The 15,604-nt window shown below is 39.3% G+C and overlaps 1 protein-coding gene across 2 annotated transcripts in view; it reads right to left on the bottom strand.

The window, feature by feature from the left end:
- Positions 1–834: 834 nt before the first annotated feature.
- ncapg2 (non-SMC condensin II complex, subunit G2) overlaps positions 835–15,604 on the bottom strand; it is a 102,988-nt gene continuing 88,218 nt past the window's right edge. For both annotated transcript variants that reach the window (XM_043690695.2, XM_043690696.2), the window contains exons 24-28: positions 12,242–12,385; positions 10,748–10,851; positions 8,288–8,388; positions 2,495–2,594; positions 835–1,414 (exon numbers count right to left, since the gene is read on the bottom strand). In XM_043690695.2, the coding sequence (XP_043546630.2) occupies positions 1,363–1,414; positions 2,495–2,594; positions 8,288–8,388; positions 10,748–10,851; positions 12,242–12,385 (501 nt within the window). In that variant the 3' untranslated portion in view covers positions 835–1,362. The remainder of the gene's footprint in view (positions 1,415–2,494; positions 2,595–8,287; positions 8,389–10,747; positions 10,852–12,241; positions 12,386–15,604) is intronic.

Genomic DNA, 15,604 nt, shown 5'->3' with positions numbered 1-15,604 from the left:
ATTACAATTGCTAAATTCCTCATAATATTCTGACTTATCATTGATCATAATCTGACTTGGTTCAATTATTTGTGGTCAGAAGAGCAAATTAGAAATTCTGCATATGACTCACCATAGCCTGTCCACCATCTAAAAGGTACAAGTCAGGTATGAGAGGGAATATTCCCCAAAGACCTAGACGAATGCAGCTCCAACCCCGCCCCCCCCCCCCCAAACACTCAAGAAGCTCATCACTACCCAAAACACAGCGTTGAATGGCAGACTAGCCACAGTGCAACATAAAGGTACACTGCAGCAACAGCAGGCATATGAGAATAACACCACCTGAAATCTCTACTCCAAGTTCAAAATCATCCTGAATTACAAATGTAATCACAGTTCCTTTACGGTCATACATTCAAAATCTTGCAATTCCCTCCCTAACAGCAGTGCAGATGTATCAGATGATGATGGTTTCCCACCCTCTCAACGACAACTCGGTATGGATAAGAAATACTGGTCTTTGCCAGGATGCCAATGTCACACAAATGAGATAAACTCGAATGCAAAGATTTGACAGACTTATTAGATGAATGCTCCTTGAAGCAGAAGAGATCAAAATATCCAAGATGCAGAAGAACCAAAAAATCTTGCATGGAAACATATTGGATTTTGATCATTTGGAAAACAAATGGCCTTAAGATATCAAGAACTGTTAGCTCCTCTCCTAAAAGATGGCAGAGATTTGCAGTGGCATTCTTCAAACTGTGCTTGCATTTTGGAAAACTGGAAATGGACTGAGAAGTGTAGAGTGAAAATGGGATGGGAAGAGTAGGAGAACAGCACAAATTTAACCACTAAAAGCTTTATTACATATTCACCAAAACGTTTTACATTATTTAATTCAAATAACAAAAGGTAATTCATTTCCCAAACACAGATTTTTAAACATTAGCAATGCATTTTCTTTTTTTAAATATAAAGCCTTTCATTAGACATAACAGATCTCACTACAATATTATAGTATGTTTCAGTGACATCTCCTGGCAAAATATTGCAATCCAGAATAAAAGTACAAAATGACATTATTTTCATTATTTCAAAATATAAGAAAATAGATTCCTCTTTTTTACGTGAGAGAAGAGTTGTACATGTACTTTCACCTTATACTATTTAGAAAGAATCTGAAACTAAGTAACCAAATTTCATACATTACAAATACAATTTTAAATTACATTAGAGAAGATATGTACAAATATGTTTCTACAAGGTATATTGCAAAATTTTAAAAAATGAAATGTTTTGCAGCTTTATTGCATCGACTTTCACATTCAATGTGAAGATTTTTAAAAATAGAAAGAACACATTTGCACCTGCAGAAGTTTACAAATGTAAAAGATCTTCCAGATGTTTGTTTGAAGATGTGTACAAGGCTCTGTAAAACAAGAAAGTCTAATTCCATACATGTAGTTTTCAAATCCCATTTTAGCTAAATTATATTCTGCCCCAAAACGTAGTAGCCCATAACAAAGCACATTATGCATTTTCCTGAATGTTAAATTTCAAAATATTATTGAGCATTATGTAACCATTAACCCATACTGAAATTGTTATTGAAATAGTCAATAGGAAAAATGCTTAAAAGAAAAAAGATCATTCCCACTTCTCTTATCTATGCAAACTGCTATATATTCTTACAGGAAAGACAGGGCTAGTGGTATTTTTACTGGACTATTAGTCCAGAAACTTGGCTAATGTTCTGGGGACCCAGGTTCAAATCCCAAAACTATCGACTGTCAGTGAAACCCATCTGGTTCAGTAATGTCCGTCAGAGAAGGAAACCTACCATCCTGGAAATCTCCCCCTTACGTGGGGGTACCTACAGCACATGGACTGCAGCAGTTCAAGAGGATAACTCAGCACCATCTTCAAGGGCAACTAGGGACGTGCAATAAATGCTGCCCAGCCAGTAATATCCACATCCCGTGAGTGAATACATTAAAACTTCTGAATGCCATTCTATATTCTTAGTACAACAACTATTTGTAATTCCTAAATGTTGCATCTCCTATTTTTGTTCAATATAACTTTGTTTGCAATTTTAAAAAGTGCAGGCCAATGAAGCTCATTTTAATGGCATCTTAAACTTAAATACATTACATCTTGCATTATTCCAAATATTAGAAATGGAATAACATCACATCCTTTCTGCTTTAGATAGTACTGTTTTTACAAGAGATAAAACTGAATACACCCAACATGCTTTATCAATAGACTGACTATTTAGCAATGTTAGAGCATTAAAGCTTCGATATTATTATCTCAATATTTAGAACTGTATAGTTACTTCTGTTGTAGGAAAGAAACACCATTTTTGCAATTCATCAAATTGGATAACGTTATTTGGCATCCATTTTAAATTAGAATGCATGGTTTTCCTGCATAATTGTAGATATGTTTTAAAGAAGAGAAAATGCTTAAAATACTTGTGGCATAAACATTTTTAAAATCATACCTTTCAACGTCACTCAACTCTGTTGCTACTCCATTATAACACTGAAACTTCATGTGAATGGCTACTGCTGTCTCTTTGATTGCAGTTCTTGTCACTTTACCTGCACAAAATAAATTGCCTTTAGAAACTGGAAATGGGTGCTCCCCAATTTTTATTTAAAAAGATCAAATCAATACACTAACAGGCTTAATCAAAAGATTGTTTTTAAAATATACTGCCATATATTTTAAATCCTCTCCAACAACTGAAAAAAAACATAAATTTAGAGAAAGAAAATAGACAAGATGTTTATACTGGATAAATTATCCCCCTTTGTCGTTTCAGAAACATTAATGAGAGTTTGTGGAGGTCTCCAATTTGTCACACCTTTGCATTTAAAATCATAAGAACACCGATATGCTACCTGGACCAATTTTTGAAGGAAGGCTTTTTAAATGAATTGGGAAACTAGGATACATTTTGTCCACTCCTATAATCTTCAGACGAGAAAAGCAAGCAAACAAAAGGAAAAGATACTAGGAAAACAGTTAATTCACAGTAATGAAGAGAACAGATCTGTTAACAGCGATCGTTACACAAAACCGGGAAGGAAGAGTTAGTAATGACTTGTTTCATAACAGCATTTCCTTCTGGTTGCATACGGTAACTTAGATCTGATCCACTAAACATTGGTTTCAAGATAAGCCACTGGAACTATTTTCAGAGTTGACTATTTTCCTTAGCGCAGAACCAAGTTTTGAACTGTATATGTCTCCACAAAAGGAAATAAAAGTGAAAGAGCTATTGAGACAGAAGGATTATGTATGTAAGTTAGCTTGCTGGAAGATTTGTTTTCAGACATTTTGCCACCATACTAGGTAAGATCATCAGTGAGAGCCCCCGGTGAAGCACTGGTGGCATGTCCCACCTCTCTATGTATAGGTCTTGGTTTCTTAAGGTGGGTGGTGTCATTTCAGTTTTTCTTTAGAAAGGGAAAGTAGATAGGATCTAAATCAATGTGTTTATTGATGGAGTTCTGGTTAGAAATCCATCATGCCACGCCTCTAAGAATTCTCGTGCATGTCTTTGTTTCGCCTGTCCTGGAATGTGTGTGTTGTCCCAGTCAAAGTGGTGTCTTTCTTTGTCTGTACGTATGGAAACTAGAGAGAGTAGGTCGCGTTTTTTAGTGGCTAGTTTTGTGTACATGTATCCTGATGGCAAGTTTCCTGGTTGTTTGTCTGATGTAGTGTTTTGACAGTTCTTGCATGGTATCTTGTAAAGGAAGTTAGATTTGCCGGTAGTATCCAATGGATCCGTTAATTTCATTAGTTGCTATTTTAAGTGTGTTGGTAGGTTTGTGGGCCACCAGGATGCCAAGGGATCTGAGTAGTTTGGAAGTAATTTCTGATATGTTTTTGATGTAAGGTAATGTGGCTATAGTTTTTGTTTGCATTGTGTCTGCTTTTTTGGATTTCTTTCTGAGGAATTGGCGGATTGTGTTTATTAGGTATCAGCTTTTCTTGAAAAGCTTGTATAGATATTTTTCTTCTGCTTTTTGTAGTTCTTGGGTGCTGCAATGTGATGTAACTCATTGAAATAATGTCTTGATCCAGTTCCATTTGTGGGTACTGGGATGATTGCTTCTGAAATTAAGTACTTGGTCTATGTTTGTTTTTCTGTAGATGCTGGTTTTAAACTCTCTGTTAACTGTACTTTCAACTGTCATGTTTAGGAATGGAAGTCTGTTGTCATTCCCCTCCTTTTTGTGAATTTTACGCCTGTCAGGATATTGTTAATGGTGTTGTATGTTTCCTCTAATTTGTTCGGTTTTAGAACATAGAACATAGAAGAATACAGCGCAGTACAGGCCCTTTGGCCCTCGATGTTGCGCCGATCCAAGCCCACCTAACCTATACTAACCCACTATCCTCCATATACCTATCCAATGCCCGCTTAAATGCCCATAAAGAGGGAGAGTCCACCACTGCTACTGGCAGGGCATTCCATGAACTTACGACTCGCTGAGTGAAGAACCTACCCCTAATTTCAGTCCTATATCTACCCCCCCTTAATTTAAAGCTATGCCCCCTTGTAATACCCGACTCCATACGCAGGAAAAGGTTCACACTGTCAACTCTATCTAACCCCCTAATCATCTTGTACACCTCAATCAAGTCACCCCTAAACCTTCTTTTCTCTAATGAAAACAGCCCCAAGTGTCTCAGTCTTTCCTCATACGATCTTCCTTCCATACCAGGCAACATCCTGGTAAACCTCCTCTGCACCCGTTCCAGTGCCTCCACGTCCTTCCTATAGTATGGCGACCAAAACTGCACACAATATTCCAGATGCGGCCGCACCAGAGTCTTATACAACTGCATCATGACCTCAGGACTCCGGAACTCAATTCCTCTACCAATAAAAGCCAGTACGCCATATGCCTTCCTCACCGCACTATTTACCTGGGTGGCAACTTTCAGAGATCTGTGTACATGGACACCAAGATCCCTCTGCTCATCCACACTACCAAGTATCCGACCATTAGCCCAGTACCCCATCTTTTTGTTATTCTTCCCAAAGTGAATCACCTCACACTTAGCTACATTGAATTCCATTTGCCACCTTTCTGCCCAGCTCTGCAGCTTCTCTATATCCTGCTGTAACCTGCCACATCCTTCCTCACTGTCAACAACTCCTCCGACTTTCGTATCATCCGCAAACTTGCTCACCCAACCTTCTAACCCCTCTTCCAGGTCATTTATAAAAATGACAAACAGCAATGGTCCCAAAACAGATCCTTGCGGAACACCGCTAGTGACGGCACTCCATGACGAAACTTTGCCATCAACTACTACCCTCTGTCTTCTTCCATCCAGCCAATTCCTAATCCAAACCTCCAACTCACCCTCAATGCCATATCTCCGTATTTTCTGCAGTAGCCTACCATGGGGAACCTTATCAAACGCCTTACTAAAATCCATATATACCACATCTACCGCTTTCCCCTCATCACCTTTTGTGATGACAAAGGTGTCCTCCAAATAGCAGACCCCAAAGTTTGGGTTGGATAGATGGGAGGGCAGCTTGTTCAAGTTTCTGCATCACTGCTTCCAATAGGAGACCTGATATTGGTGATCCCATGAGTGTTCCGTTGACTTGTTTGTAGGTTTTGTTTTTGAATGTGAAGTGGGTGGTGAGGCACAGGAACACTAGCTTGAGGATGTTGTCCTGGCTGATGAAGTTGGTGCTGTCTGGTGTTTGTGGTCCTGGTTTTCCCAGTAGTGATGCCAGTGTTTCTTTGGTCAAGTCGATGTTAATTGATATAAAAAGGGCTGTAATGTCAAAGGAGACCTGTATTTTGTCCTCTTCTATCTTGACATTTTTGATAGTGCTCAGGAATCCTTGGGTGAAGTGAATGGAGTGGCATGAATCTTCAATTAGGTGTTTAATTTTTGGTGGAGTTCCTTGGCTAGTCTGTATGTTGGTGTACCAGGTAGGGAGATTATGGGTCTGAGGGGGGCCCCAGGTTTGTGTATTTTTGGTAATCCATTAGAAGCGTGGTGTGTTGGACCCATATTTTGGAAGTCTGTCCTGTTTAATTCTCCTGATTTATAAGTCCTGTTAGAAAAGATGAGATTCTGTTTATTGGTTGTGGGGTCAGGTCATTGCCACCTGCTGGTAAGTTTTAGTACCTACAAGCAGAGCATTTGCCTTTTCAAGATAGTTGGATTTGTTTAAAATAACGGTCATGCGTCCCTTGTCTGCAGGAATTATTATAATGTTTTTGTCTTTAAGTCTTCCTAAGGCTTTATTATATTGAGCATTAAATGTGTTTCCTTCCTTTTTTTGGCCTTTTTTTGCAATAGCTTGTTTTATGGTCTGCTGTATTTCCTCTGAAAAAATGTTATTTTTTAATGTGGATTCAAATTCTGCAAGGAAGTTTTTTTTTCCTGGCATCTTTGCAATTGTTGTTTGATCCTCTGACTAGGACTGCTTTTTCTGCGAGATGTTACCTAGTATGGTGACGAAATGTCTGAAACCAAATCTTCCAGCCCAGCGAGCTAACTTACATACTTATCATCACCTGAGCTACAAATCTTCTCAAATATCATTAACGTCAGGATTATGTTATACAGGAGGATGGAGAGTGGCATTGAGGCAGATCACCCAAGATCATATACAATGGAGGAGCAAGCTCAAAGGTTGTGTGTGTGTGTGTGTGTGCGCGGATTGGGGCTGGGGTGGGGGGGGGGGGGTGGTGAATGCAGGAGGAGGAGGGGAGTGGTGGACACTCTCCGGTTGACTTCTGTATCTATTATTAGTTCCTTATGTTTTTAAAATATGCTGTTTTGCACTGTGGAAGAAATATCTATGTTCATCTCAACCATCCATTCATAAAAGTAAAGTATGTCTCAGACCTTTTCCAGATGTTTGCACTGCATATGAAGCACACTATTGCTTTATCTGAGATTTCGTCACCAGCCAATACACATTAGCAATCCATACAGATAGCCCAAGAGGATAGCATAGTGTCAAGTGAGCTTCCGAGAATAGGCGCTAAACTGATTGGCCCCCAGCTAAAACCAATCTACATTTGAAAGCAAAAATACTGTTAGGTCAATGAGGGTCCTACTTAGTAGTTTGAGAAGCAGCATAGAACCTTCAACAAGTGTGAGGAAGTCCAACAGTCTTTCAGACACTTAATTGACCACTATTGGGCCACTATAAGATTCTGGTGGTAGAAGTCCTGCCTATCCAATAAAATACATTCTAAGGTTCAGAAAATTGATCTGGAAACTTTATAGACAGCACATTGAACAGGTGAGGTGAGGCACCATTTATCTTTATTGTACTTAGTTTACTTCAGAGGGATTTGGTCAGTTTTGTTCATCTAGTTGGAACACCTTCAATGTGGCAGGAGCGAGAGTTCATTTGATGATGATGATGGCTGCTTTCCACATTTTACCAAAACTAGCTATTAAAAACTAGTTTCCAATCTGGTACATTTTTCATTGGAGCGTAGGAGGTTGAGGGGTAACTTTATAGAGGTTTACAAAATCACGAGGGGCATAGAGAAGATGAACAGCAAAGGTCTTTTCCCAAGGGTGGGGGAGTTCAAAACTAGGGGGCATATTTTTATGGCGAGAAGAGAAAAATTTGAAAGAAACTTGAAGGACAACATTTTCAGAGAGTGGTTCAGATGTGGAATCAACTGCCAGAAGAAGTGGTACAGTTAAAATATTTAAAGACATTTGGACAGGTTGTGAATAGGAAAGACTAGAGGGATATGGGCCAAATGGAGACCAGTGGGACTAGTTTAATTTGGGAAATTTGGTTGGCATGGACGAGTTAATTGAAGCATCCGCTTCCATGCTATCTGACTCTGAGAATTTATTAGCATTATTTTCATTTTTTCATCGTTTTCAGCACCAATCCCTTCACTTTTGAAAGCAAGAAAAATAGGAGATATCCACAACAGATGCTTTTCTGACATTACAACAGTGACAACGCTTCAAGTGTATGTCAATGGCAAAATATAATTGTAAATATGTAATTCTATGTATTGCTTTTTGAAAAACATAAAGACTGATAGAAGAAGAATCAGGGCAGTTGTTTGGCATCTTTTGAAAAACTGCCCAAGTTCATTTGAAAATTGTAAGTACATTCAATAACGTAATGGACCAGATGACACAGCTCATCTACAATCACAGTACTTCAGTCATCATTCCCAAGTTACTTGAAATATGTTTGCAATTCTGTTATGCTACCTAAGCGAAACTTGTGTCCATATAAATCTTATGATGTATAACTTACCTCTACTAAGTACAAGCAGGATATAGAGAGCAGCCACCAATCCCACAACTCCTTGTATTGCTTCAGAATTTATGCAGTCCATTAATTCATTTAAAAATGATCTAAAGAGATGGGCAATAATTATTACCAGCCGTTTTCTAGTAGAAACAATAATTGATACTGATTCAGTTATTTAAGCAGAGAATAATCTAATTTTAAAACAGAAAAGATTTAAAAAAATATATATTCTCTATTTGACTAGAGCTAAACACGTTCTTCACATTCAAGTAATGATCAGCATGTTTTCTTTGAAACAGGTCAAAGAAACCACAGAACAGGATCATGAACAGATGGGCCAATGGGCTAAGAAGTGGCAGATGGAGTTTAATTCAGATAAATGTGAGGTGCTGCATTTTGGGAAAGCAAATCTTAGCAGGACTTATACATTTAATGGTAAAATCGTAGGGAGTGTTGCTGAACAAAGAGACCTTGGAGTGCAGGTTCATAGCTCCTTGAAAGTGGAGCCGCAGGGAGACAGGATAGTGAAGGCGGCATTTGGTATGCTTTCCTTTATTGATCAGAGTATTGAGTAGAGGAGTTGGGAGGTCATGTTGCGGCTGTACAGGACATTGGTTAGGCCACTATTGGAATATTGCATGCAATTCTGGTCTCCTTCCTATTGGAAAGATGTTGTGAAACTTGAAAGGGTTCAGAAAAGATTTACATGGATATTGCCAGGGTTGGAGGATTTGAGCTATAGGGAGAGGCTGAACAGACTGGGCTTGTTTTCCCTGGAGCTTTGGAGGCTGAAGGGTGACCTTATAGAGGTTTACAAAATTATGAGGGGCATGGATAGGGTAAATAGACAAAGTCTTTCCCCTGGGGTGGGGGAGTCCAGAACTAGAGGGCATAGGTTTAGGATGAGAGGGGAAAGATATAAAAGAGACTTACGGGGCAACTTTTTCATCCAGAGAGTGGTAAGTGTATGGAATGAGTTGCCAGAGGAAGTGGTGAAGGCTGGTATAATTGCAACATTTAAAAGGCATTTGGATGGGTATATGAATAGGAAGGGTTTGGAGGGATATGGGCCAGGTGCTGGCAGGTGGGACTAGATTGGGTTGAGATATCTGGTCGGCATGGACGGGTTGGACCGAGGGTTTGTTTCCATGCTGTACATCTCTATGCATCTATGAACAGTACTTAAAATATTTGTTAGTTGACACAGCAAATTGCAATTAAAGATGACAATACTGATCAAAGTTTGTGAGAAGATTTGTAGCTCGGGTGCTCGTTGCCGTGGTTCTGTTCGCCGAGCTGGAAGTTTTTGTTGCAAACGTTTCGTCCCGTCTAGGTGACATCCTCGGTGCTTGGGAGCCTCCTGTGAAGCTCTTCTGTGGTGTTTCCTCCCAGTCAAATTCATGTTGCTTGTCATTTGCGTGTGTGGCTACTAGGGATAGCTGGTCGTGTCATTTCGTGGCTAGTTGATGTTTGTGGATGCGGATCGTTAGCTGTCTTCCCGTTTGTCCTATATAGTGTTTTGTGCAGTCCTTGCATGGGATTTTGTACAATACAAAATCCCATGCAAGGACTGCACAAAACACTATATAGGACAAACAGGAAGACAGCTAACGATCCGCATCCACAAACATCAACTAGCCACGAAACGACACGACCAGCCACACACGCAGATGACAAGCAACATGAATTTGACTGGGACAACACTACCATTATAGGACAAGCGAAACAAAGAACAACCAGGGAATTCCTAGAAGCATGGCACTCATCCACAAACTCCATCAACAAACACATCGACCTGGACCCAATATACCGGCCACTACAGCGGACAGCTGAAACTGACAACCGGAAGCTGCAGGGACAGGCCACTATAAATGCCGGAGGAAACACCACAGAAGCGCTTCACAGGAGGCTCCCAAGCACTGAGGATGTCACCTAGACAGGGGACGAAACGTTTGCAACAAAAACTTCCAGCTCGGCGAACAGAACCACAGCATGACAATACTGAATTTGACCCAAATAACACAATACAACATCAAAACCTTTACTGGTATTTATTAAGTAAGCGTGACTATAGCCTAATCGAAACTCAAAATATATGATAGAATAAAAAGTAAATTGCTCTTTGAGCTACATCGTGGCTCAATCTTAACACTATTTGAATTGAGGTACTGCTTATATTCAATATACCATAACAGTTTAAAACAAACATATACAATACACTCAGCAGTGGCTAATAAAAAAATACTGTCTCAACGATTTTGTGGCAAACTGCAATCTTTGGTTTACACCCAATGAAAGAAAGAGTCAAGAATATATAGATAGGTTTCTATTTTTTCAATTTTGAAGAAAAAACATAATCTTGTCTCAAATAACATAATAATGTTTCCTAGAAATGAAATAAAAACACCACTCTTAATTGTTACTAATTGCTAGTTAGCCATCAGTTACTTCATTTAATCTTACTTCATTACACCAGGATATTTTAACACAATGGCCAGAAAGTAGCTTGAAAGTAGTGGCAGGTCATCAGTGGTTTCAGGTGGAACGACATCTTCTGGATCAGATTTCTAAAATTGAAAATACACATTGAGGAATTAGATAAAAGAATAAATTTATGAAGAGTATAAATCATGACTTCTGAAATTCCAACAACCAAGCTTCCAAAATATTTTCTTTTAATCAACTTATGTATAATTTAGAAAATTACAAACATCTGTGTTTAAAATATTGAGGCTTCTCCATTCATTCAAGAGATGACAGTGTTTTTTTTATTGTACTATATTTAAAAATATTTACTATTGCTGAACTCACTAGTCAAATAATTGTCAAATAATATATTGTCAAAAGATCTCAATTCGAACATTTTGTTACATAAGTGCTGAAATTCATTTTATTCAAGATTGTATCTTTAAGTAGCATACTCTATAGAGTTCATTCTGTAAACTGGATGGTAATTTGTACAGAAAACACTAATCATTACATAACACTTTTGCTAATTATGAAATTAGCACAAACGGTCCTTTAACTGATAATCACAAAAATGACCTAAAATCAATCAAATGGCCAGTTTAAGAATTATAATTTGCAGCAATTCAACATTCATTACATCTATTACATATAAAAAAATCTAGGTAATATTCACTGCACAGTAGTTAGAGTATGCTAACCAGTTAGCATGTTGAAACAATTCAATTAGTGCCTTAGTTATTACTCTCAGCTCTTCAGTTTGTAGTGCAGAAAAATGTGTTACAACTGACCACTGCCCTTCCCAAATTATTGTAAGCCTTGCTAGATAATCACTGAAGTCATATGAAATAAGGACAGGAAATCAGAGTTGAATGCAATAGTATGTTATATGCAGATGCCAGAAAACCTGAACAGGAGATCATGAAGTGTATTGGACTTGCTCCAAATCACGTGATGCTTCTGAACACGTACCGACAAAAAAACAGTTCACAATTCAATATGCAAGACCCATCTCCAATGATTTGCAATGTTATAGTGACATTCAGAATGCCTGTAATTTCCAGGAAAATGCTTTTGTACAGATGGAAATCACTTAACTGTGGAAGAGCAATAAATATAATTGTTTTTGCAGAGCATCAATTGAAGAGACTACTTTATATTTCACAGGGAATGCAGCAACTCAATTAATGTACATTTACTTCAAAATATCAGCCACCAGATAACCACAAGCATCATTTGCAATACTTACATTTTATTCAGCCTACATTGCAATACAGCTCAACTCAATCAGGAAGATTAGGCATGACCTCATCATGAATTGAAGAAATAAACTACATCAGCCCCCTCTCTGTTGTACTTACTTGTGTGATGCATAATAAGACATTCTATAGCTCAATGAAACAAGCCAAGTACAGTACAATAACCCAACTTTGCTAAAACATGGTAGATAAGCGATATAATAGTACATTGAGCCATACTTTTCAAGCTCACCTTTTTTAAAGAATGAATGGTTTCAGCCAGCATTGCAGCCAGAAGTGTTGAAAGTATCTCTTGGTGAACTGCGTCATGGGTTCCATGCCAGGTGTGAACAGCACTGATGAATTCTCCAAGAACAGACTGAATAGACTCAAGAATCTTGAAAAAATTAAAAATGCCCTTTTCTGTCATATCAGTAGATAGTGAAATTCCTTGAAATACATAACTTACAAGTTACAGAACAAAATTAAATTTGTTAAAGCAATGCAATTGACCTATGAATAATTCCACAGTTCAGAATGCTTATTTCATTCACTCATGGAATGCAAGTGCTCCTGGCAAGGTCAAATTCATTGCTCATGTATAAATACTCAAGGTAGATGACGACGAACCACTTTGTTGAATCTTGGCAGTGTAAGGATTCTGAGTAATCCAAGATAGAGGACAGGAAAAATTTCTAGCTGTAAAAGGCTGCTCCGTTTTTCAGGTATATTAGATATTGGAGGTGATTTTCTCGAATTCCAGGAGCAGCAATTACTGTTTTATACACTGTTGCAATTGTTTTGGAATTTTGGAGAAAAAAAAAGTCAAAACAATAGCACTTTTAAAAGGGAGACAGACAAAGGCAGCAGGCAGATGGTTTGTAAGGGACAAAGAGAAGAAATCCACACTGCTGACACAGCAGTGAATCTGTGCAGTTAAGGCCTTTATTGTTTGAATTCAGGCATCGCTGGACAACAGAGTGTATCTAGGAAAACCTAAACAGCAAAATTCACAACTGATCTTGGAGGAACTTGTTTGGGAGAGGTCGCAGCACAGAAACACATAAGTAAAGAGTTTTAAGTATAACCTTGCTGTAAATCTACATTAGTGAGTAGAGTGAGTTCTTTCCTGATTATATGTTTGTATTGGGATCTGTCTCTGATGGAATTTTAAAAATACAAGTCAGAAGTATTAAGTTAGCTTGGAACAGTGTTTTGTAGAGCAATAAGACAGTGCTATTTACTTGGTCTGTAGACTGGAAGGAGCAAAATGGCTTTTAGTAGAGTGATATGCTCTTCTTGTCGGATGTGGGAGTTTTGGAAGAGTTTAAGGGTTACTGAGGATTATATCTGCAATAAATATTGTTGGTTGCGAATCCTGACAGATCGAATGGATTGGTTGGAGTTACAGTTAGAGGCAATGAGAAACTTACAAGAACTAGGAGGGTATGAAGATGGCAGTTATAGGAAGGGAGAAAAGCCGCAGACAGATGGCTTAACTCCAAGAAAGGTAAGAGAGATAGGCAGGTCCACAGAAGTCTTCTGTGGCTTTTCCCATTTCAAACACGTACGCTGTCTTGGAAAACATAGGGGGTGATGGACTTACAGGGGAATGTAGCACGAACAGCCAAGTTTCTGGTATCTATTGGCTCTAATGTAATGAGGGGTACATCGGGTTCCAAACAATCGATTGTGTTAGGGGACTCTCGGGTCAGGGACACAGACAGACATTTCTGCGGCCAGCAGCAAAAAATCAGAATGGTGTGTTGAGAGGGTGCAGAATGTTCTCGCAGGGGGGAGGGACCAGCAGGAGGTCTTTGCACATATTGGCACCAATGACATAGGATGAGATTCTGAAGGGAGAATATAGAAAGTTAGGCAGGCATTTAAAACTCAGGTCCTCAAGAGTAGTAATGTCGAGATTATTCCCAGTGCTGCGAGCTAGTGAGTGTAGGAATAGGAGAAAAGAGCAGATGAATTCATAGCTGAAGAGCTAGTGTATGGGAGAAGGATTCACATTTTCGGATCATTGGAATCTTTTCTGGAGTAGATGTGACCTGTACAAGAAGGATGGATTGCACCTGAATTGGAAGGGGACTAATATATTGGCAGGGAAATGTGCCAGAACTGCCCAGGAGGATTTAAACTGTTGGGGAAGTGGTGGGGTGGGGGGGGGGGGGGGGGGGAGAGTGGCGTGGGGAAGAGTCCCAGAGAGATACTGAGGAAAGATATCAATCTGAGACTAGTACAGTTGAGAAAACAAGCGAGTCAAATAGTAGAGAACATAGCAGAGAACAAGGTAGGACTGATAAATTAAACTGCATTTATTTCAATGCAAGAGGTCTAACAGGGAAGGCAGATGAACGCAGGGCATGGTAAGGAACATGGGACTGGGATATCATAGCAATTACAGAAACATGGCTCAGGGATGGGCAGGACTGGCAGCTTAATGTTCCAGGATACAAATGCAATAGAAAGGATAGAAAGGGAAACAAGGGAGGAGGGCAAGTGGCGTTTTTGATAAGGGATAGCATTACAGCTGTATTTAGGAAGAATATTCCCGGAAATACATCCAGGGAAGTTATTTGGGTAGAACCGATAAATAAGAAAGGGATGATCATCTTATTGAGATTGTATTATAGACCCCCTGACAGCCAGCAGGAAATTGAGAAACAAATTTGTAAGGAGATTTCAGTTATCTTTAAGAATATAGATTAGATTACTTACAGTGTGGAAACAGGCCCTTCGGCCCAACAAGTCCACACCGACCCGCCGAAGCGTAACCCACCCAAACCCATTCTCCTACATTTACCCCTTCACCTAACACTACAGGCAATTTAGCATGGCCAATTCACCTAACCCCTGCACATTTTTTTGGATTGTGGGAGGAAACCGGAGCACCCGGAGGAAACCCACGCAGACACGGGGAGAACGTGCAAACTCCACACAGAGAGTCGCCTGAGGCGGGAATTGAACCCGGGTCTCTGGCGCTGTGAAGCAGCAGTGCTAACCACTGTGCTACCGTGCCGCCCAAATATGTTTGGAAAATTAAAATTCCCTGCTATAGACTGGGACTGCCATAGTGTTAAGGGTTTTGATGGAGAGGAATTTGTTAAGTGTGTACAAGAACATTTTTTGAGTCAGTGTGTGGATGTACCGACTCGAGAAGGTGCAAAACTTGACCTACTCTTGGGAAATAAGGCAGGGCAGATGACTGAGGTGTCAGTGGGGCCAACGACCATAATTCTATTAGTTTTAAAATAGTGATGGAAAAGGATAGATCAGACCTAACAGTTGAAGCTATAAATTGGAAGAAGGCTAATTTTGACAGTATGAGGCAAGAACTTTCAAAAGCTGATTAGGTGCAGATGGTCACAGGTAAAGGGACAGCTGGAAAACAGGAAGTCATCAGAAATTAGATAACTAGAATCCAGAGACCAGTATATTCCACTTAGGGTGAAAGGAAAGGCTGGTTGGTGTAGGGAATGCTGGATGACTGGAGAAATTGAGGGTTTGATTAAGAAAAAGAAAGAAGCATATGTCAGAAAGGCAACGACTGATTAGGAATAGTCAACATGGCTTTGTGTGTGAAATCATGTCTGACAAACTTGATTGA

The sequence above is a fragment of the Chiloscyllium plagiosum genome, unplaced genomic scaffold (assembly GCF_037043375.1).
Source record: "Chiloscyllium plagiosum isolate Xiang-an unplaced genomic scaffold, Cpla_swu_hap1 HiC_scaffold_5, whole genome shotgun sequence".
Taxonomy (NCBI): Eukaryota; Metazoa; Chordata; class Chondrichthyes; order Orectolobiformes; family Hemiscylliidae; genus Chiloscyllium; species Chiloscyllium plagiosum.
This window is presented reverse-complemented; position numbering and strand designations above follow the sequence as displayed.